Below are 21,837 nucleotides of genomic sequence, written 5' to 3'. Positions count from 1 at the left end.
AGCCCAGGCCCAGGGGCTCCCAGGCAGATCTGGGAGGAGCTCTGTTCACTGCAGTTGCCCATCTGTCCACCTGAGGGCAGCCCTGGATGAAGCAGAGGGGCAGGAGGGAACCATACACAGGTTGGGTGGCAGGTGAGCCCCACTTTGCTGACAGCAGAACCAGGACCCAGCAAAGGCCCTCCCTCCTGTCATGGTAGGCTCTGAGCAGGGCCCCACAGAAACACCCCAGGACACCCAACCCCTCCTGCTCCCCTCACTTATAAGACATTGGTAAGGTCAAGCGGCCCTGAACCCCAGCAGGATCCCTGCTCGCCTGGGGATGGCCCTCTCCTGTCCTCTCTAGGGGCTCCAGCAGCCTCGGATCCTGAAACCAGGACCCTCTTGGAGGGTTGGCCGCCTGGTCCCAGCAGCCCGCCCCCTCCCTGACTTCTCAAAGTCCCCTCAAACCCCACAAGTCAAGCAAAGCCCAAGATACATGGGTTTGAACTGACTTTATTATTCTGTAAATGTGAATTTTACAAAGCGCTTTACAGTTAACGATGACATCGTTTTGTCGTGGACTTCTGCCGTGTGACACGGCTCTGAGCACGCTCGCTCGAAGCCCTCGGGGTTCCCTGGTCGCTTGCGCACATTGCTGTCGGTTTAGTTATTGATACAATGTTGTCAGCCATGGCTACAAAGTAACAGTCTGGTCGCTAGGGAGAACAGCAGGGAAGGGCTGAGGAAGGCAGGAAGGACACAGCAGGCTCTCCCGGCCAAGACTCTGGCTCTGTGGAGCCCTGGACAGCACAACGAGTGACCTCAGTGCCTTAGTTAACAGTCGTGAGTTACAGTACTACTTTAACCCCCAGACAGATCCTTTCAAACAACTGTCTCCTCTTCAAGTCTTTCCTCCAAACATTCTGTCGAAAGGATGAATGTTCTCTTTGCACCCGGTGCCATCCAAACGTTCAAGTCAAAAATATTTATACATTTTATACTTAGTTCTTTTTTTTTTGTCTGCTAAAAATAGTATTGCAAGTTTTGGCTTCTTTTGACATAAAAATCACAATCGTGTGCAAAACCCTAACAACGGAGGCAACTGATCAGAACACAAGCAGGTCATCCAATCTGAATGCTTTAGATTCTGCATGATTTTCCTTCTTTTTTAAAACAACAAAACAAACAAACAAAAGCAAAACACCTTTGCCATTTTAGAAACATCTTGTAGCAAGCCCTGCGCGCTCACGCGGTGGCCGCACGGAGCTGGCTGGCTGACAGGAACAGGCAGCATCATTCTCAAACAGTAGTTAAAGCTGAGAGGCTTCTCCGTGCCCCCTTCCCAGTAGGACTGGCTGCTGACAGAGGCAAACAGGTTTCTCCCATTTGGGCAAAGATACTTCCATAAGAAGAGCCCCTGGGGAGCCCAAGCAGGACCCAACGGGGAGGCTGGGCCAAAAGACCAGCTGTTGAACAGGACCAGGCTTGCCCCAGTACAGCAGCTGGCCACCAGCCCCTCCTAGGTCCTTCCTTAGCCCTCCTCTGGCTCTGAACAGATACTGGGAAGCCAGGAAGGTTGGTTTTCAGTGGGGGGAGAATGAGACCACACGGCTGGTTCCCCTCTACCTGCCCAGCAGTCATGCACTGCAGGGTCCCCGGAGGGTCCCTCCCTGCTGGCCTCTCACACAGCTGCGTCCACAATCAGGGCAAAAGTAAGACACCAAATCAGATGCAAACTGAAGCGACCACAGAGAACTCGGTGAGCAGACCTGGTGCAGAAAACAAGACAGAATTCAAGTACCAAGGCGCCGGCCAGGCGGACGGCCCCTCCCAGCTCACAGTATCTGTCCCGTCTCTGGCCCCTTCCTCTGGACCTTTTGCACTTGTCCCAGCTGCCTCCAGGGTTGTCCCCTCTGGAAGGGCAGGGGAGGGCAGAGCGGTGGCTGGACCCCCAGGCTGGCCACCTGCCTCAGCAGCTCCAATGCGGTCCAGTCCCGACTGTCCTCCTAGAAAAGGCGCCAATATAACTTAGCTCTATAATAGACTCTATATAGTATATGCGTATTGCTAGTAGTCAAGCTTGGGAATAAAGGTGCAGACATCTCATAAATACTGAGTGGCTCGTCTCTGGTCTACAGGGTCTGGATGAGTCAGGGTCACGCGCGCAGGACAAGACAGCCCCCGATTCTGGAATTAGTCATCTTGTAAACAAAGGAGGGGGGAGGGTCCGGTTTTCTTAATTGGTTTTCCTTGGGAAAAATGATCAAAAGATGCTAAGGCACTCTGGAAGGCCCCTCCGAGCCCAGGCCCGCTGCCCGCCCGCCCGCCTGCCCCGCGGTACATTCAGGATGCGGAGGGAGCGCCCCCGGCAGGTACAGTCATCGGCCACGCACGTCTGCAAACGCTCCCGACCATGTCCCCTGTGGACACATTAGTGCAAAACACTCGGCCTGGCCCGCCTGGGGCACAGGGAGAGCTCAGAACCCATTCACATTTAATTATTATTATTTAAGTTTTACCTATAGCTCTTGCCTTCCTTACCCAGAACAAAACAGACGGCGATTATAAACAATTAAGGGACAGAGGTCACAGGACATTGTGCTAGCCCGAGCAGTGGTCAGGCATTCTGTGCGGCCACCACCTCCTCTAGTGGCCAGTGGCACCCTCCCTGTGCTGGCCCAGGGTGGGGGACCGTGCCCACTTTGGGGTGGAAGGGAGAGAGAGAGAGCCCTTCTGTCAACAGCCAGGACAAGTGGGTCCACCTCCCAAAGGTCCCCAGGGATGGTCAAATTAAAGTGCAAATCGGGGGGTGGGGGTGGCAGATGAAGGAAAAACTCAGAGAAACCAGGGCGAAGCTCAACCTCACCCAACATCCCTCTACTGCCCCCTGGCCTCCTCCCAGTGCCAAGAAGGCTTGGTCCAGGTTCTCAGAGGACACCCTGGAGACTCCAACCCACAAGAGCCCAAGGGGAGGAGACAGGCAGAGGGAGCCCACCTCTATGCCTGAAGGTTCTAGGTGCTGGTAGGAGTGGTCCTGCAGCCACCCAGCACCCCAGGAATGCAGGCTTTGGGTCTCCCTGGACTCAGGCCCCAAGGGGCAGGCAGAGGGGCCAAGGCCAGATCCCGTGGTGCCCAACCCTGGTCCTCCTGCTCCCTTTCCAAAGTCACTGGATCTCCATGGAGGGCAGAGACATGCTGGGCCAGTGTATGAGGGGCCCCCTGTGAGGTCTCCCCAAGTCCTCTCCACATGGAAACAAGGGGCCTGGTGGGAGGAGCCCCAGCTCCCCATGTGGGACCCAGTGCCCAGCACTGCAGCTTGGGAGAGCCTGCCCACGAGTGCATACAGGAGGGGGCAGCTGAGTTCAGGATGGACGGAGGGAGCAACAGACCCTTCAAGTCTGGGCATGGGGGTCCCTGGCCACACTGGGAGTGGCCTGGGTCTACAGGCAGTTCCTGGACAAGGCAGAGGAAGAGACTCCTGGGCAAATGGCTCTGTGAGCCCCACCATACAGAGGTCAGCACTTCAAGGTCAAATCGAGCACTCTAGCCTCCAGCAGGCCAGCTAGCCTCCATGGCCCTCTCCACCGCCCCCACCTGCCCCTGTGGTCTCTTGACCCTCCAGTCCACCTGGAATCCACACCTGCAACCTGCCCTAGCTCAGGTCCGAGCTTGCTGCCCACCCAGCAGCCTTGGACGCCCAGAGTCGCCCAGGGCATGAGTGAGGGGCATAGCAGGGGCCATTCCACCCTGGCCCTGCCCAGGTGGCTGTGCCTGCCCAGCAGAGCCCCCAGGACCCCTGAGTTTGGCCTCACACATTCTGGCTGCACTTACCTGGGGCCCCATCTCCAACAGGAGGAGACAGGACCCTGGCCCGGGCTGGGGGAACATGGCATGGACTCATCCCCAGTGAGCAGTAGGCTGGGGCTAGCGACACCGTCCCTCCCCAATTTTTTGCTCTTTTGGGTCTGAAAATTTCCAATATATGAAACAGATCTGAACTAAACAGAAACACTAAACAAGTAAAAATCCCAGAGTGGCTGGGGAGTCAGGGTAGCGAGGGCAAGACCAGCCGCGTGTGTCCCATGGTGGGCACAGGGTGGCAGCCCTACCCCATGGGATGGCAGGTAGCCAGGCTGAAGCCAGTGGTGCCCTGGGGTCAGCAGGCCAGCCCCTGGGGCTTCAGGTGAACCAAGGAGCCACAGGGCCAAGGGTGGGCAGAGGGAGGACATGGTGGTGGTAGTAGTGGTGGGATTAAGGGCTCTTCCCCCACCCCAGGTGACTAATAGCCACCTCTGCACCACCACCGCTGGTCCCTGCACACACACACGCTCACACACACAAGCACGCACACACATGCACACACCCATACAGGCGGTGTCTTAGGAAGAAGGAAAAAAGGGATTTTGGCCCCTGGGGGCCCAGTGCTGCCCCAGAGCCCTGGTGGGGTCCCCATGATAAGAAACGGAGTGTTGTGTGCCCACCTGTCACAGGCCCCTACTGCCCAACTTCCCCTTCTGGGGCAGGAGGAGCAGGAAGGTGGGCGAGGCAGGGGCAGGGCTGGGCATGGGGGCCTGGGCCTCTGGCCCCCTCCCCAAGAAGCGGGAGGGGAAAGCTACAATAGGAGACTGACCTGGCGGGTATCAGAGGAGCCCTGGGCCCTTCTCCCAGAGCGTGGCCAGCGGCCTAGCTGTTTACAGTATAACGATGCGTTTGTTTCCTTCATCCATTTAAATACAGGCAGAATAAAAATCACATTTTTGTCAGGCAGCAGTAGCAGTTCAGTAGGTAAGTGGCTTGATCACATTTGTCTGTATTAGTAATGCATGCAAGCAGCTCTAGTACTCGGTCCCTTGTGAGTGGCCACGCGGGCCCTTACAAAGTCCCTGCATAGGTGCCCTCCGGCCTTCTTGTGGCTGCGGCTGCTGGCGTCTGGGGCCTGCTGGAGCTGGTGCTGCCCTGCTCAAAGGGCTGCGGGGGGCTCTGGCCATCAGGGGGCAGCGGCTCAGGGGCCGCCACCTCCTGGATGACGGAGCCAGCCCCATCAGCCTCCTCGCTGGCTTCGAAGGCAGGGTTGGCGGCGGTGCTCAGATCCACATTCACAGCATCAGTTCTCAGAGCCACGATGGTGGCTGCGTCGCTCCGTCGCTCAGCATAGATGCGCTGCTCGAACACCTGTGCAGCGCCGGGCGGGAACTCGGGGTCCAGGGGCAGGCTGGCAGCCGAGGCGCCCATGACGGTGCGATACATCTCCACGCCCTCCGGCAGCATGGACTTGATCTTGGGCAGCCAGCGCTTGCGGACGCGGCGAGCGTTGGTGCACATGTCCGCAGCGATCACATTCATCTCGCTCTCCTTGAAGCTAGGCGCGAAGTTCTGACAGTACACTGTAGGGGCAGGGGCGGGAGGGGCATAAGACACCCTGCACGGGCCAGCGGCCAATCCTATGGCAAGCACTTGTAGGGACCATCCCCTGACTCAGTCCCTGCTGGCTGGGGACCAAGTGGCCCCAGAGACTCTCCTGATCTCAGCCATGGAAGCAGTGGTCTATTTTCTCCCTGGTTGGTCCAGGAGGCCCATGGGATCCTTGGGGACAGTCTCTGCCTGGTGGGGTGGGACAGCCCCCACTGCCCACCCAGATTGGACACCTTCAAGCTCTCCAGGTCTCCCCACCTGCAAATTGGGACCTGTTGCAGGGCCCTCCTCACAGGGCTAGCGGAGTGAGAAGTCAGTGCACCGAGAGTCTTCCCTGTCCCCATCCTCAGGAGCCTTGGACAGCGGCTGTTGCCACCAGTTTGGAAAGACTCTCCTTGCTCCACCAGGAGCCCCACACCAAGGCCAGGCTCAGGTCCCCCAAACAGCAGCAAGCTCAGGGCAGGTCCTTCTGACAAGCTCTGCTGGGAGCATCAGACACACCCCGACCCCACAAATTCCTGGGGCCCGGCTGTCACCCTGTGCTTTGGGACTATAACCACTGGCTGCCAAGGCTCCTGCTACACAGGGCCTTCTGCTAAACAGAATTAGCCTCAGAGGGATTTTTTTGGAGAAAGTGAGATGTTTCCTGGGCCACTGGCTGTGGAAGGCTGTGCCCTGGGCCAGTCTGCCTGCACTGGTGCAGCGGCTCCTTCCCCATCTGGGGCACGGAGCTGGGTGGTGTCTGCCACAGAGAAGGACTCCGCCCCGCCACCCAGGAGCGGGAGGCAGAAGCCGGCCGAACAGATGGCAAAGGCTCAAAATAACCTCAACATGTAAATAAGGGGTTTTGTTCAAAAAGGAAAATTAGATCTATTTCACATATTAAAATAGTTCCGCAGCTGAATTCATCATGCTTGGAAACCTCCCAAGGACGCTCACACCTCGGGCCGGCTCTGGTGCTGCTCTTTTCCTTCTCTCCCGGGTGCGCTCAGGGAGAGCCGGGTGCGGTGGAGGACCCGCTGCCCACCCAGCCTTCTGGGGCTGGGATCTGAACCCAAGGGAGCTTCCAAGCTCCCAAGAGACCCTCCCAGAAACCCCAGGGTCCACTCACACTTCACAGCATTCAGGACCCGGCTGTCCAGTGGCTTGCGGCTTGGGTCACTGGTGGACGAGCGGATACCTGTGCCGCAGCTGTTGGCCAGAGTGTTCCTGCAGAAGGGTGGGGAGGGGACGGGTTACGGCCGGGCCAGAGGGGACTCGAGGAGCAGCCCCCTGGGACTGGGGTGCTGTCACAGGAGTCGGGTCCATGTGGAGTGCAGGCCCAGCCTCCCTCTAAGGGAGAGGGAAAGCAAAGACCCCAGGGCTCAGTGAGTGACTGATCAGCTGGGCCAGGAAGCTGATGCGCTGGTCCTGACCTCGTCTGCAGGGACCCCGGGGTCACCTGAGCAAGCTGCCTAGGCACGGGGGCAGGAGCTCTCCTGGCCCCTAGTGTCATGGGTACAGTGCTTTCCACTTCATTGGGGGGGGCACAAGTCATCTGGGAAACACTGGCCCCTCCCTAGACCAAGCCCTGGTCCAAGGCGACTGGTCACCCTCCTGGAGCCTCCCCTGTCCTGGCACTAACAGGCTCTGTTGAGAAGTCAGGAATGCACAGAACCTCCACTGCTGAAACCCACGACAACCAGACAGATCACAGCCACAGGAGACTCTAGAACCTTCCGAAGCTCTCCCCGGTGCCTCCCACTTACCTGTCAAAGAAGGTGGCCAGGAGTCTCCGTAGCAAGACCTTGTGCTTCACCCCTGCACAGAGGTGGCAGTTCATGAGCTGGCCACGTGTGATATAGACCCCGGAGCCTGTGGTCAGCAGACATCAACATGTTAGACCCATGGCCTTATGATCCAAAACCCAAGGCTCATGACCTTCAAGAGCCAGAAGAGGTGAGCAGGGCCCCAGGGCCCCAGGGCCCCAGAGCCCCAGGACCCCAGGACCCCAGGACTTCTGCTTTGCTAGGAGCCATCTCAGCTCCCACCCACTGGTCCCTAAGATCTGCTCCATGGAGGCCACCTGCCACCAGGTACAACTGGGACCCAGCAGGTCTTGAGAAAGTCACGGTGTCCACACCACCTGATGACACACCCTAGCTCCCAGCTCTCCCTGGTGGGCTGAGGCCCTGAAGGCAGGACGCAGCCACCACAGCCCTGACCACCTCCCTGGGTATGTGCTCTGAGGGGCTGGCTCTGTCCCTGTGTGTGCTTTCTGCCCTGTCCCTTCCCAGGCAGCAGATGGGGAGATAGACAGCACTTCACCTGGGCCAGCTAATGTCCCCCAGGTGCATCAAGGAGAATCCAGCCAGGGCAGAAGAGTGACCAGGGAGGCCCATGCTGTAACACCCCAGGAGCTCCCTAAGGCCTGGTGAGCAAAGGACCTCCAGAGAACTGACCCTGCCTGACCAGTGGGGAGGCTATGTGGACACTGGACACTGCCATGGCGAGGGAAGCTTACCCAAATCACTTGTTCACCCCACGGTGTGCAGGAAAAGCAGGGTGAAAACACTGAAGGGCACACGAGCCCTTGCTGGTCCCGTGGCTCTGTCAGTGTCCTCTTATTTGGGTCTCCACTATCTGATCTGCAATGGGGCACTGAGGACCAGACTGAGTGCCCCAGGGGAAGGAGCCAAGGCCGTCCAGTTCTGGCCCAGGAGGAACCTGCTTTCACCTGGGGAACCTCGCTAGGTGCCCTCAGCACCAACTCTGGCCCTGGAAAAGGTGCCGGCACAGTTGGAGGAACCCTCCCAGCTCCTCAGGGATCTGTTCTGGGGACAGCAGTCTCAACAACTGTGACGGCTCCACTCCCTGAAGTCCACATGCCCAATACCCAGGAGCCCTGAATTCTCCCCCAATCCTGCCACAGACCCTCCTGTCAGAACCTGGGCCGGCCCAACTCGGAGGTTACTCCATCCTGAGCATCTCTCCGGCCCCAGCACCCCACACCTTAAACAGAGGCTGCCCGGAGGGTGGAGGGTGGAGGGCGGAAGGCACCCCTTCCTGGGACCACACACGGCCAGAAGCCTCCTGGGACCCTGTCCAGTGCTCATGATCCATCCGGCCTGACACCCACTCTCCCTGGAGCAGCTGTGGCTATTAGAGACAGCAGGGCAGGGAGTGGTGTGCCCCAGCCCCCAGAGCAGCTCTTGCCCACCACACACTAGCCAGGAAGTAGGGCTCTGGTAAGACCAGGAGTCCCTGTGAGCTGCCCCCCTGCAGCCCAGTGGTGAGGCCTGCCTCAGGCTTCACTTCCCAGACAAGGGACCACTGGGCAGAACCCGGAGCACAGGTGGTGACTGGGAGCCAGACAGAGGCAGACCAGGCCGTGGGGGAGGGGGACAGCTTGGTGCTGGGGCTGGGGGAGGGCACCCTCGGGACCCCATCCAGCCTGCATTTGGGACTTCATGGGCAAACCAAGAAAAGAAATGACCAGAAAATGGCTGAAGGGCCCGAGGTACTGACAGTGCCATGACTTTATATCCCTTTGCTGAGTAGCCCTAAAATCCTACAAGGGGCTGGGAGGCCAGAGGAATCCCAGCACTGGAAAGTCCAGGCTCTGGCGAGGCCTGCAGCCCACATGGGCTTTCAACCCCACTGTGTTCCCTGTTCCTGCAGAATTCCAGCCTGCACTGAGAGCTGCCACCCGGAACCTCTGGTCACCACCCTCTCAGGCTGGCAGTGGGCACTCACATGAGAAGGACAGTGGTAACTCTGGGACTTGGTTCAATCTGTGACCTACATTAACACCACGAATGCAGCCCTGCCAATCAGCAAGGCGGCCAGCCCAGGGGATTCAATTAAAATGCTAAATTAATTCAATTGAATAACTCCTCTTAATGACACATTCTTCTAAAAGGAAATTAGAGGAAATTTAAGATGTTCTTTTTTTTTTTTCCTTTGACTGATTGGTGATGAGTACATTGTTCATAGTTCTGAAAAAAATAAAGGGAGAGAGGACATTTGCATACAATAGACAGGGTGGAGCATCCTCACCTGCCACCAGCTCCAGCTTCTCCCCAGGGTCGCCCTCTGAGTACAGCTTGGGGTGGCAGCGGTACCCAATCTGGCTGATGAGGCTGGCGGGCAGCGCCACAAGGTCACGGCGGATGAGGACGCAGGAGCGGCTCTCCAGTGGCACCGGCTCTGGCTTCTCTTGCACTGCAGCACAGAAATCACCTGCTCAGGTGGGTGTCTGCTGGCCAGGCTAGGCTAGGCTGCCCTGCACCCACCCACCATGTCCCCTGATTCTGGGATTGGACCTGCTCTGTGCCAGCCTGTGCCAAGCCAGACCCACTCCAGCCGTCCTCCAGGCCTGCTGATTGCAGCAGGTTCTGCTGGCTCAGCCCTGCCCTGCAGGAAGCCTGAGCGAATGAGCAGAGGGAGTCAGTGAGGGACACCCACCAGGACCAGGACACTGAGGGCTGGAGGCAGCTCTCAAGGGGTGTCCCCCTGCAGGGGCTGCAGGCCAGGTGGGAATGAGGGCTTATGCTAAGCAGGAGGCCAGAGAGGAGCCTGAGCCGGAAGCAGGAGGCAGGACAGCTTCTCCAGAGGCACCATGGCTAGAGATGGGGCAGCAGCAGGGCCTACGCCTCTGAGCCAGGGGGAGTGCCCAGCTCCGCCTGAGGAGCGCTGGTGGAGGGAGAGGCCAGAGCTGCAACCAGGTGCCAAGCAGCGGCAGACCCAGGATCTCCCCAACCAGCTCCCTGGAAGAGGCAGCGGGGCACAAGCAGCCCTGTTTCATGGGTGAGGGGACCAGGGGACTTGGCAAACGTGAGGAGGACATGGCCTCTCAAATCACGTCAGCATAAGGGGCTGGTCAGGCAGATGCAGTGTCACCGCGGGCAACTCCAGTCTCCTGCTGCCTGGGAACGTTCCTGACAGGACCACTGCCGGGATGGGCAGCCAGGGCCCCGGGGCCACCTAGGGCCTGCAGCTCTGCAGTGTGCGCCCACTGCACTGCCCAGAGGAGGACATTTGGGACTTCATGGGCAAACCGAGAAGGTTACTCCATTCTGAACACCTCTCCATCCCCACCTCCTTCAGGGTCTGGAATCACCCAATGCTGCTCCCAGGTACCCAGGGCCCCTTGAATGTGCCTACACCATCCCCAGAAAGCAGGATGCCAGCCAAAAGCATCAGCTCTGTCCTGAGCACAGGTGTCCAGGCCCTCCCCAGGCCTCCTGACCAGTTTGGCCTGCCAGGTTCTCCAGCAGGACACCACAACTGGGATGCAGGGTCCTCTCCAGGGTTCACAGTGGGCTGGACCAAGACCCTGCATCTACCTACCGTTTGCTGGGTACTCCGAGTGCTGAAAGCCAAGGATGCAGCCTCACCCACCCCAAAATCCTGCCCAGTGCTGCCAACACACCCCTGAATGTCCCTGCTGCCCCTCGTCCCATGGAGCCTTGCCACGGCCCCTGCCCTGACCCCCAGGGCCAGTAGCAGGTCAGCAGGGCCCCAGTAGAACCAGCCTGTGTTCCCACAGGCCACCATGGCCACCAGGCTTGTGTTCCTGACTCAGAGACCTGGCAGGCCACACACACAGCAACCTGCTCATACAGGACGCCACCTCACTCATCCCGATGTCCCCAGCACACAAGGTGGTCCTGAGAGAGCCACCTGACCCTGGTCAGAGGTCCTGTTCTGGGCAGGCTCCTCACGCCTGGCTGGGCAGCAAGGCCCCAGGTGAAGGCCCAGGCCCATCCCTCCCAGACCCATGGAGGTCCGGGGGTAGGCAAAGGCCCTGCCACTGAGACAGTCCTTGCTCAGTAAGGGTGGCAGTTCCCTTGTCACCCTCAGTGGAGCCGGAAGCCCCCGTGGAGGAGGGGCTTGTAGGATCTGGTACTTAACACCCAGAACCCACTGGCCCTGAGACTCGAGAGTCCTGGGGGCGAAGGCAGGTGGCTCAGACTTGGACCCGCCCTGAGGCTGCTCCGGACAATCAGAGCAGGTCACTCCAGCACAGCCAGCACCCATCCCCGTACCACAACCCGCCTTAAGGGGCCCCAGGACAACACCTCAGCAGGGGCAGCTGTGGAGGGCTCGACGAGGGTGAGTAGCAGGGGACCCCAGTAGGAATTAGCTGTAAGTCACCGTCCCATCAAGCTTCTGAGGGGGAGGAGTCAGGGCTACCCAGTCTCTGAGGGCCAACACCTGGGTAACAGGGTGACACCATCCACCCCAAAACCACAGGGAGCAGCTGCGGGAGACTGCGGGATGGGCTCTAGTCCCGAGGGTCTGGCGGGAGTGGGTGGGGTGTCCAGACCACTTGCAGCTTAGCGTCTACGTCCAGGGTCTAGAATCACCCAATGCTACTCCCAGGTCCCCGGGGCCTCCACCTGTTCCTGCATGGCTTCAGACCCCTCTGGAGTGGCTACCACCCAAGCTCAGAATGAGCATGCTGAGACCTTAAGTCTAACTGTGGCTGAATTCCAGGGAGAAGGGGAGATCTCCCAAAGGTAAAAGACACTCCAAGTAAGCACAGAAGCCAGGAAGGTGGCCGGCTGCAGGGGTAGACCCAGAGTCCCTCCTGCCGCTGGAGGGTCAGCAGGGTCAGATGGCACTTTCCACCCAGTGGAGCATCGGAAAATCCTTACAGCCTGGAACCCCCTGGGGGCTCAGGGAATACAGAAAACAATCTGGGTGATATTTTAAAACATAATTACCCGCCCCCCGCCCCCCTCAGCCCGCAGTGATTACACATGCAGAGGAGCCGGCCAAGCTGCGCGGTGGCATTTACATAGAGCGCTCCCATCCACAACTCCCCTGCCTCGAGATGTTTTTCTCAACAGCAGAAGTTGTTTGTGCTCAGCTCGCATGCCCCTCCCCAGCCCCAGCCCAGCTCCCCAAGAGCCAGAGCCTGTCAGCACCAGAACACCCGAAAAACCGCTTCTATTTCTGCTTTGCCGAGTGTCGGATGCTGCCGTGGCTAAAAATACCCTGAACTGAGTTGCAGCTCATCTGCAAAGGTGTCTGAACTTCTTCTGCACCCCACCCCTTCCCCAGGCCTCCGATCACCAACCTGAGGGGCTGCAGTCACCACCTGGAGCGTGGAGAGCTGAACTGCTCGCAGGGTGTTAAAGGAGCACTGGAGATGTGTTCAGAGGAGAGCTGGGCAGCTGGTCCCTGCAACCCCACAGGAGGACCTGGGTGGGCCGTGAGCAGGGCAGGGACCCTACAGGTCACACCAGGTCTCTGCACCTGTGTCTCAGGTACCAGGAGGCCCCCAGGACTAGTGGGGTCCCCAAGAGGAGCTGCTGCCTTCACCATCAAGGGCCTGTGGACCAAACTGTGGTCTCCAGGACTGCACTGCAAGGAGGGGGCCACCAGCTGTGTGTACAGAGAGGCGATCAAGTGCCCTCCACACAGCGGTCACAAGGGAGAGACCTGGAACAGCAGCTCAGCTAGGCAGACAGGGCGCCAGCCGGGAGGGTGGGAGAGCCCTCCCTCTGGGTATGTGGCTGCACCAACACATGGGGGCTCCTCTGGGCTCCTGACTCAGGATCAAGGGGCCCTGTCGAGCCTCCAAGGCCCCACAACTCCCAGCCTGAGTGACTGGCACCACAGGGACCCAACATATGGTGAAGGAAAGGAACCCTGGGGACCTGGAGCTGAGGGACATCAGCTGACACCCAAGGACAAAGCCTATGGGACTGCACCTGTGTGGGTCCCAGAGTCACCTGACTCCTGGAGACAGGTGGGTGTGGGGGCAGGGTGGGGGTCTGTACAATGGGGACTGAGGGGCGATGGCTGCACAGCCCTGAGGACGTGCTCGGTGCCGCAGTGCACGTAAGACGACTGTCACAGTCCGCCTGACAGTCTGCGCATCTTAGCACAACAGAAACACTTTAAAAAGGAGGAAAAGAGGGGCCTGGGTGTTGCTCTGTGGTAGAGCATGTGCTTAGCCCACGTGAGGCTCCAGGTTCAATCTCCAGCACCAGAAAAAAGGACGAATGGAAGAATGAGGGGTGCAGGTGGACGGGAGCCCTGGCCCCCCACAGGCCCTCTGCAGTCCAGCGCACCAGGCCAATGCATGGACTCTGCCCAGAAGGAGGCCCCAGACTGGTCCAGTTCCAGCCTCCCATGCATGAGACATCCTTGGGGACCCAACGACAGGCAGCACAGGCAGCCCCCATCCCAGGAGCCCCCACCAAGAAATCCTAGCCGCTGTCCTAGCTGCCATCAGTGCTGGCCACCCTGGTAAAGGTCCTGAGAACCCTGGGGCAGGGGAGGGAGGAGGAAGCAAGCCTGGCCCCACAGAGTATATACCATCCCTGAAGATGCAGAATAGGAAAATGAAGCCCTAGTTCTTAATTATAGAGAAATAGACAACATAAACCCAAATTGATGGGAAAGCGCTGACTCACACTCTGGTTTTAAGACTCCCTGTGCAGCGATAGTAATCAAGGCCACGCGGTGCTGGTGCAAGGACAGACACGCGGCTCCACGGCACAGAACAGAGGCCCTCAAGTAGACTCCATGGGGTGCTTAGCTGCGTTTCCACCCAGGGGCACAAGTCACTCAGTTGTGGTAGAGACAGACCCCTCAACAATCGGTGCTGAGCAACTGGCCAGCCATGTGCAAACCAAACCAAAGCTGCCCTCCACTGGACCTCGCACCAGCACAGGAGGCACAAAAGTGAATCTCACACCCAACACCAAACAAGAACCTTTCAGAAGAAACACTCTTGGGATAACAGAAGTAACTGATACCGTGGACCCCACCAAAGTGGAACACCTCCATTCTGCAAAAGAAGGTAAGACAAGATAACCACAGGCTGGGGGAGAATGTCAGCAGAGCCCACATCTGATGAGGACCTGCATCCAAAACTGTAAAGAGCTCTCAACACGGAACAGAAGAAAACAGCCCAGATTCATGAGAGAGACAGAGTCACAGATGGAGCTCGGCACTGAAAAGATGCTGCGTGTTGTCGGCCAGGCGGGAATACAAGTTGACCCCCGCGAGCAGCCACCCCCGGCCGCCAGAACGGCTGGACCAAGTACATCAGCATCACCAAGGGCCGGGGAGGAACGGGCACAGGCACAGCCCTGCACGGCTGGTAAGAACGTGGGACGGCTGAGCCGCTCTGCAGGAGGCCTGGCCGGTTCTGTAAAGTCACAAACACTCCACATATGACCCCGCAGCTGACCCACAACTGCGCCTCAGGTTCACCCAGGAGGAGTGAGAGGCGGAAACTGCTGCAGAGAAGGCCGAGCGGGGCGGGAGCTGGCCCTGCAGAAAGGCCTTAGCAAATGGGCATGGCATGGCCACCCCCAAAAGGGGCTGTGGTCAGCAGTGAAGAAGAACAGACGGTGGGTACACAACTCGATGAGTGCGAGATTCTTCCCGCTGGGCAGAGGGTGCCAGGCTCAAACTACCACGTACTCATCACCGTGTGGCGTGATCCAAGACAGACTCCAGGCTCAGAGTGCAGACCAGTGGCTGCCAGGGCTTGGGGTGGTATGTGCACGGCCCTCTAGGAGCAGCCTGGGGGGATCGGGGAATGCCAGGTCACCTGGGTGGCCTCCCAGCTCTGGGCCACAGTGGCCTCGACTCACACAAACACACACGTGGTGCACAATCGAGCACCCATAGCCCACCTGGGCAGCTGCCAGCCTGGCGTGAGCCAGACTCTGGTGATGTGCAAAGGCCACACCCCTGACCGGCATCCAGTGGTGCCTGGGTCCTAGGAACAGGGGTACAGGGACACACAGGGCGGGGTGGGGCAGGGGCCATCCCTGGGGAGAGGCCTCAGAACGCTGGCTGTGACCAGAAGGGGGGCGTGGGGACTCTCCAGGAGAGCCCCATGCTGAGATAAGGGGAGCCCCTCTGTGTCCCTGTGTGCCACACAGGACTGTGCCCCACCATCTGCGCACAGCCCCTGAGCCTCATGGTCCAGTGGGCTCTGCTCTGGGAAGTCTTTCTCCTGGCACAGGGTCCCAGCTGGCCAGGTCAGTCTGTCCCAGGACCTGGCATTTTCTGTTGTACAGAGGCATCCAGTAAGCACTTAATATGTGCAGGCCTTGGTAGTACCAGTAGTTTCTAAAGTGGTACTTCCTCATGCACAGGCTCCTAGAGCCCTGCCTTGCTCCAGAAAGGGGCATCAGGCTGCACCCAGTGGAGCAGAGGTGCCACTGCTTGTAAGACGCCCCTCTTCTATGTGCCAGGGGACAGAAATGCCACCAGCATAACCACGCCCTCCACAATCACTGGCATCCAGTCCTGGGCCTGGCTGTTGCTGAGAGTCCTGGTGTCATCCTGGGCACCCAGAACCCCCGCTGGTGCCTCCATTCACAGGTGTAGAACACGAAGGCCGAGATGGGCACGTCGGGTGCAGACGAGCACAGGCCAGGCACAAGAGCCAGGGGAGGAAGGACGGGCAGAGACAGAGCTGTCACACATCCTGCTCTGCGTGCCCTGGAGCAGGACAGCAGGCACACAGGCCCTGCAGCCACCGGCCACACACCGGAGTGAGAACAGCTGCGGCGAAGGCAAGGGCCCATCCTCCACACACCCCACGCCAGCTCGGCCCTCCAGCTCTATTCTTGGCACCTGGGGCTCCCGTGACTGACCCAGGCCAGCTGACATGTCCCTGCAGCCTGATGCTCACAGCCCGGCCAACACCCTCCCAGGAGCGGGGTCTCCAAGCCCAGCAGCCATGGCTGCTTTAGCCCAGGTGCATCTCTGCCGCCTACTCCCAGGTGCCCAATCCAACCTGGAGGCTCCCCATGGTCCCTATGGTCTCTGGACCCTCAGGCGGCCATCCTGGAAATCCTTCTCATTGCCCGTCCAGCTGCATGCCTTCTCTGGCTCTCCCCACAAATTTCTATACCTGTCCAATGACATCCTTGAACTACCTTCACAGCCTCCTTGTCCAGCCAGGGGATAGTCTGACCAGGGGCACTGGTCAGTGTGGAGGCACAAGCAGGGTTCTGGGTGCCCGGGATGACACCAGGACTCTCAGCAGATAGCCAGGCACTGGACTGGGCACACACACATGGGGTATGGACAAGACCGGGGCATGGCGTGCTGTGAACGCCTCCAGGAGACAGGCAGCGCTGTGACCAGGTGCTCCCAGGGAGACCTGTGTACTGTCCTCAGACCCGCTGGCACCAGCTACGCAAGACCAGATACAGCTGCCTGTAAAACACCCCAGAGACTCCTGGTGGGGTGGGCTGGAGTGGCCAGTTTTAGACTAACCCCTTATTGGACAATGGTGAGAGCCTCTTTTAAAAAGGGCCCCCAGGTGGCCAGGATTGAGGGGCTGAGACCCTCAGGAGAGGGAGCTAGGGCTGGAAGCAGGTGCCCAGGGACCTGGATGGGCATTCTGGTGCCAGTCCACGGCTTCCCCCAGGGCAGCTGCAGAACCTAAGTGGCACACGCGTGTGCAGGACAATGCCGAGGAAGCAGCCACCTGGACACCAGGAACCAAGTCCAGGACTTAGTGTCTCCTGTACCGAGGAGGACCTGCCAGGGAGCACCAGGCTCCCAGCTGGAGACCCAGAACAGGTCTGGGACGGGGCTGGGGGGCTGAATAGACTGCAGGTGGCCTTGATCCGTGGGGGAGGTCCCTCAGGCTGCAGCCCCTCCAGGGGCAGTTCCCAGGCTCCCCGGGAGCATCCTGCTAACCCCTTCTAAACTGAGCCTGGTAATCAGTAAAGCAATGTCAGGAATGCCAGGAAACAGTACCAAATTAGGGGGGCAGGGGGGGCAATCTACAAAGAGACACTAGATACAGACCAAATGATACAAAACCAATTTGCAAAAAAGACATTAGATAAGACAATTAACAGACGCCGACTTTAAAACAACTGCTCTGAATATGAGCAGGAACCGTAGGTAACAAGATGGAGACTCTCACAGGAAACTAGAATCCATAAGAGAGACCAGAGCCCAGAATTAAACAAAAATACAGTAACTGAAATTACGAGTTCAAAAGAATGGTGAAGAGAGAAATTAAACAGAGCAGATGGGGAGATTTGTGAACTGGAAAATAATTCAACACAAAATATCCAGACGGAAGAAGAAAAACCAGGAGGCCAAGGCACAGGAGAGAGAGGCCTGGAGAAAAGGGGCGCGGGCAGCCTCGCGGCATGCACCTGGGCCCCGGGAACCCGGGGAAGGAAAGTCTCCAGACGGAAGGGGCGAGGCCGGAGAGGTGAGGGTGCAGGAGAGGCCCGCGGCCGGGAGGCTCCTGGGATGGAGCACAGAGGCGCGGCCGCGGGCTGGAGGGCGGCGCAGGCCCCAGGACAGATCAGGGCCCATTCCTGTGAGACAGTGCATCGCAGAACAACTGCCTCCTAATGGAGGAAGCATGAGCCGAAGCCAACGAACGTCTGGAAGACACAACTTGCCAAAACCAACACACAAAGAAATGGAAATTCTGAGCCTGTCCCAGCACAAGTGAAGAAACAATCTAAATAATTGTCTCCCTGCACAAAATCCAGACAGCATTCCACAGACTCTTCCAGATCATTAATAAAGGGAAGCAGCCAGGTACAGTGACCACACCTGCAATCCCAGCTACCCGGGAGACCCAGGCATGGAGATCAATTTGCCTTATGAGGGCAGATAACCATGATATCAAAACAAGACACGTCCCTCAAGGAAATGAGAGGGCAACGGTGGGAAAGCAGGCCCGGCCTGCAGTGGGGGGCTGTCACGTAGAGCCAGGGCCTACTTGGCGGGGGGTAGGGGGAGCGTGTACAAACCTGGTTTCCCAACACTCAGGCCAGGACCATCCTCAGCAACACCTCTGGGGCTGGGGGCTCAGGTCTGGCCAAGGAGAGGTGACTTCCCTTGAGTTAGCAACCCCTGGATACCTGGCACTCCACTGGTGGCTTCTGCCCAAGGCCCTCTTCTAACAGATCAACTCGGGGGCAGGAGTACAGAAGGACACTATCAAAACTGGGTTGCATTTACTAAAGGAATACAAAGTTGCTCCAATATTTGAAAAACCAACCAATGTAACTAAGCACATTAACAGTACAGGAGGAAATCCGCCCACACGAAGACAGCCCCATCCAGGTGGTCCCAAGAAGGCACCTTCACTGTGTGCAGACGCACCCTGATGGTCCCACACGTACCCCTATGTGAGCAGTGCCTGACTGCGTTTAGGGAAAAAACTTGAGTGGAATTTCAACTTACTTGTCGGGGGAGCCTCCTAACCTAGCAAGAGAATGACCTCCCGTAATGTGATAGAATGTATCACCTCAAGGCCCTGAAGGGACATCCCACCCAGACCTAACATCCCGCAGCCAGGACTGTGCTCGGCGCCCAGCACTCCTAGCCCAGGGCCTGCGTCCATCCCAGGGCGGCAAGAAAGAAAGTATCAAAAGCTTTTCCTGAATGTGGAAAGGAGACCAGGGTGTACAAGAAGTCCCGCCAGTCCATGAGGCAAGAAAGCAGAGCAAAGGTTAAGGTTGGGATTAAAGCTGTCCTTGTGAGTCCACGGGTGGTTACATAGACAGAAAATCCAAAGGCATCTGCAGGCGAAAGATTAGAGCAAACAAGTACATTTGGCAAGGTGACCACATGTGTGAAGTGATTCTTTTTCTGTATTTTAGAAACATTATTTAAAAGGGAAACTTAAATATCATGTAATTAGAACCAAAAAATGAATTTCTAAGAATAAATCTTAGAAAGGATGTGCAGAGAACTAGCACATATCCTCCCAAAACTTGAAAAAGAGTAAACGGAGGGATACACCACATCCAGGGCCTGGAGGACCCAATTCTGTGAAGATGTCAGATTGCCCTGGACTGACCTGCAGAGTGGACACAACCCCCAATCCAGCTGGCCAGTGTGGCAGGATTCCACAGAGCACATGACAGTGCAAAGTATGGCAGGGCAAGACCCCGAGAGCCACAAGACAGGGACGCCTGGGCCTCACAGGGGGCGCCAGGGGCAGGACTGGGGTCAGGGCAAGCTCCCAGCACAGATATCTGGAACACCACCAAGGGGCGCTGTCCTGCCAGGCAGAAGATGCCCTTCCTGTGACAACGGGCAGGTGACAGATGGTGACAAGGGTAGAAGGGGGCTGGAGCCCTGTGTGGCACCACTCCCGTGGGTTCCAGGCAAATGCAGGAGAGCCCAAACCCGACCATCGGAGGACAGCACACACGTGGAGGACAGCACACACGTGGAGGGAGCTGGCCGGCTTTGGACACTGCAGCTTAAACTCATGCTTCTGAGTGTTTGGTTTTGAGGTGGGGTCTCAGTATGTTGCCCAGGCTGGTCTTGAACTCCTGGGATGGAGCTATTCTCCTGCCACAGCCTCCCAAGGCGCTGGAGCTGCAGGTGAGCACCACCATCCAGATGTGAACTCGTGATCTGTGTGTGTATGTGCTGCGGTGGAACCCACGGCCTCTGACATGCCAGGCAAGTGCTCTACCATGAAGCTGCATCCCCGGCCCTCACGATTTTTAAATACGTAGACCTCAAGCTCCAATTCTAAAAGAATATAAAAACAGACACCTCCACAGCAATGCACGAGCCCAGCACCCAGGGCTTGGTTTGTTCTGTGGTGCTGGGGATTGATCCCAGAACCTCACACGCACCAGGCGGGTGTTTAGCACTGAGCTGCACCCCAGCCCCAGGTCCTGGGTTTTAAAAGCCACTAGGCTGGGTATGGCTTGGTGGTAGAGCACTTGCCGGGAGTACAGGAGGCCCCAGCACTGCAGAAATGAACGAGTAGATGAATAAATACACTCCCCACTGAAAGGGAAGGAACCGATTCTAGGGATGGGAAGGGAAAGTGTAAAAGGAGCCAGGGAGATTTTGCTGAGCAAGGCAGTAAGAAAACGCTTAAAAAAAATCTACACTGATGGTAAATAAATCATCACAACAGATGAAGGAATAAAATAAATCAGCAGGCGCTAGCGGTGGGAAGCTCTGTGCTACAAAAGACTGCGACCAACCGGCACAGCCGTGTGGGGCTGGAAGTCACCTTCCTCACAGCCTCAGAATGGACTCAGGGAGGACCCCAATGCCAGGACCGAGGAGGTGACTGACGCATAGGGCAGCGACCAGCCCCTGATGCCAAGGGGGAAGCAGAGGCTACCCCACCAAATCCCAAGGTGACACCACCATATTGACCCAAGCTGTGTGGCGGTCCCCCAGGGACGTGCAAATCTGTGGACCGGCAGCCGTGCAGCACCCAACACCTTCCTGGGACGAGAGCCGAGCGCCCAAAGGAGGGGTGGTCTTTCCAAGTAACTAGACAGGGCTCTAGAAGAAAGTGTCAGGAAAGACCCAGCCGAGGGATCAGCCTGGAGAAGGGGCGGCAATGACCACCCCGACCCAACCCAGGCCACGCCGGACCCCGTGTGGAGAGGTGCTGCTGCCCAGGACAGCACTGGGGGCTGCACGAGTGGACCGGAGCTTGCACCTGAGCCAAGGCTGGGCTGTGCCCGCGTAACAGGCTGTCAGGTTAGAAGAGGCTCTGCATTAGGAGATGGGCAGAGGGCAGTGAGATGGGGTGCTCACCCTCCGGAGACCCCAGGGAAGGGTGTCCACAGCACATCTCTAAACTGTTCTTGAAATTTTTTTTCAAGTTTAAAATGAATTTGAACAACTTTTTTCTTACAAATGGAGATTACATATTGATCTCAAGGTGAGAAAAAGTTTCATTAAATAGGATGTAAAAGCTGCTATAAATTCAAAAATTTAATAAACTTTACATCAGAGTTCTATTACGAGGGGCCGGGGGCATAGCTCAGTGGCAGAGCACACACTTAGCAGGCACAGGGCCCTTCGTTCCATCCCTAGCACCCAAATAATAATAATAACAACAACAGCAGCAGCAGCAATAGTGATACAGTTATAGTAATAAAATGAAAAGTCGCCATGGAGACAACGCCCGCAGCAGGTGTGCCTGGCACAGGACACCGAGGAGAACACATGGCACATACATTTGGGGGAAAAGGACAGAAAAGTTACTTTGCAAAATTGGGGCAAAGCATTTACACAGGAGCTTCACAAAGGAGAGCATCCAAACGGCCAGTAAACCCTCGATGGCGTGTGGCACCCCACACACCCGAGCTTCGGTTCAGTGCCACTGTGGAGCTCGAGACAAGAAACCACAGACACTCGGCCACCTCACGTGCTCCAGCTCTAGCATCGAGCTAAACACTAACAGACTGAAGACCACAGAGGAGTGATCCTGGGGCGGGGACACCACTCGGGACACCACAGGGAGACCAAGTGGTGGCACAGCAGACAGGGCATCACGCTGGCTCTTCCAACAGGACCGAGCAGCAAGGACAGCAGAACAGGAGCTTGAGGGGGCAGAACGAGAACGTGACACGGGGACGAGGTGGGGCTCCAGAACAGCTTCTCCCAAGAACACAAGAAACACAGGCCAGCACCCGCGTCCCGGCCCAGAGGAGAATGCCTGAGAGT

General features: G+C 57.9%; 1 protein-coding gene across 2 annotated transcripts in view; it reads right to left on the bottom strand.

Annotated features, from left to right (window-relative positions):
- Positions 1-482: 482 nt before the first annotated feature.
- NACC2 (NACC family member 2) overlaps positions 483-21,837 on the bottom strand; it is a 60,731-nt gene continuing 39,376 nt past the window's right edge. For both annotated transcript variants that reach the window (XM_081267293.1, XM_081267292.1), the window contains exons 3-6: positions 9,430-9,594; positions 7,140-7,245; positions 6,503-6,600; positions 483-5,363 (exon numbers count right to left, since the gene is read on the bottom strand). In XM_081267293.1, coding sequence (XP_081123419.1) covers positions 4,852-5,363; positions 6,503-6,600; positions 7,140-7,245; positions 9,430-9,594 — 881 coding nt within the window. In that variant the 3' untranslated portion in view covers positions 483-4,851. The remainder of the gene's footprint in view (positions 5,364-6,502; positions 6,601-7,139; positions 7,246-9,429; positions 9,595-21,837) is intronic.

This window comes from Spermophilus citellus, assembly GCF_964194105.1.
Source record: "Spermophilus citellus genome assembly, chromosome: 2".
NCBI lineage: Eukaryota > Metazoa > Chordata > Mammalia > Rodentia > Sciuridae > Spermophilus > Spermophilus citellus.
This window is presented reverse-complemented; position numbering and strand designations above follow the sequence as displayed.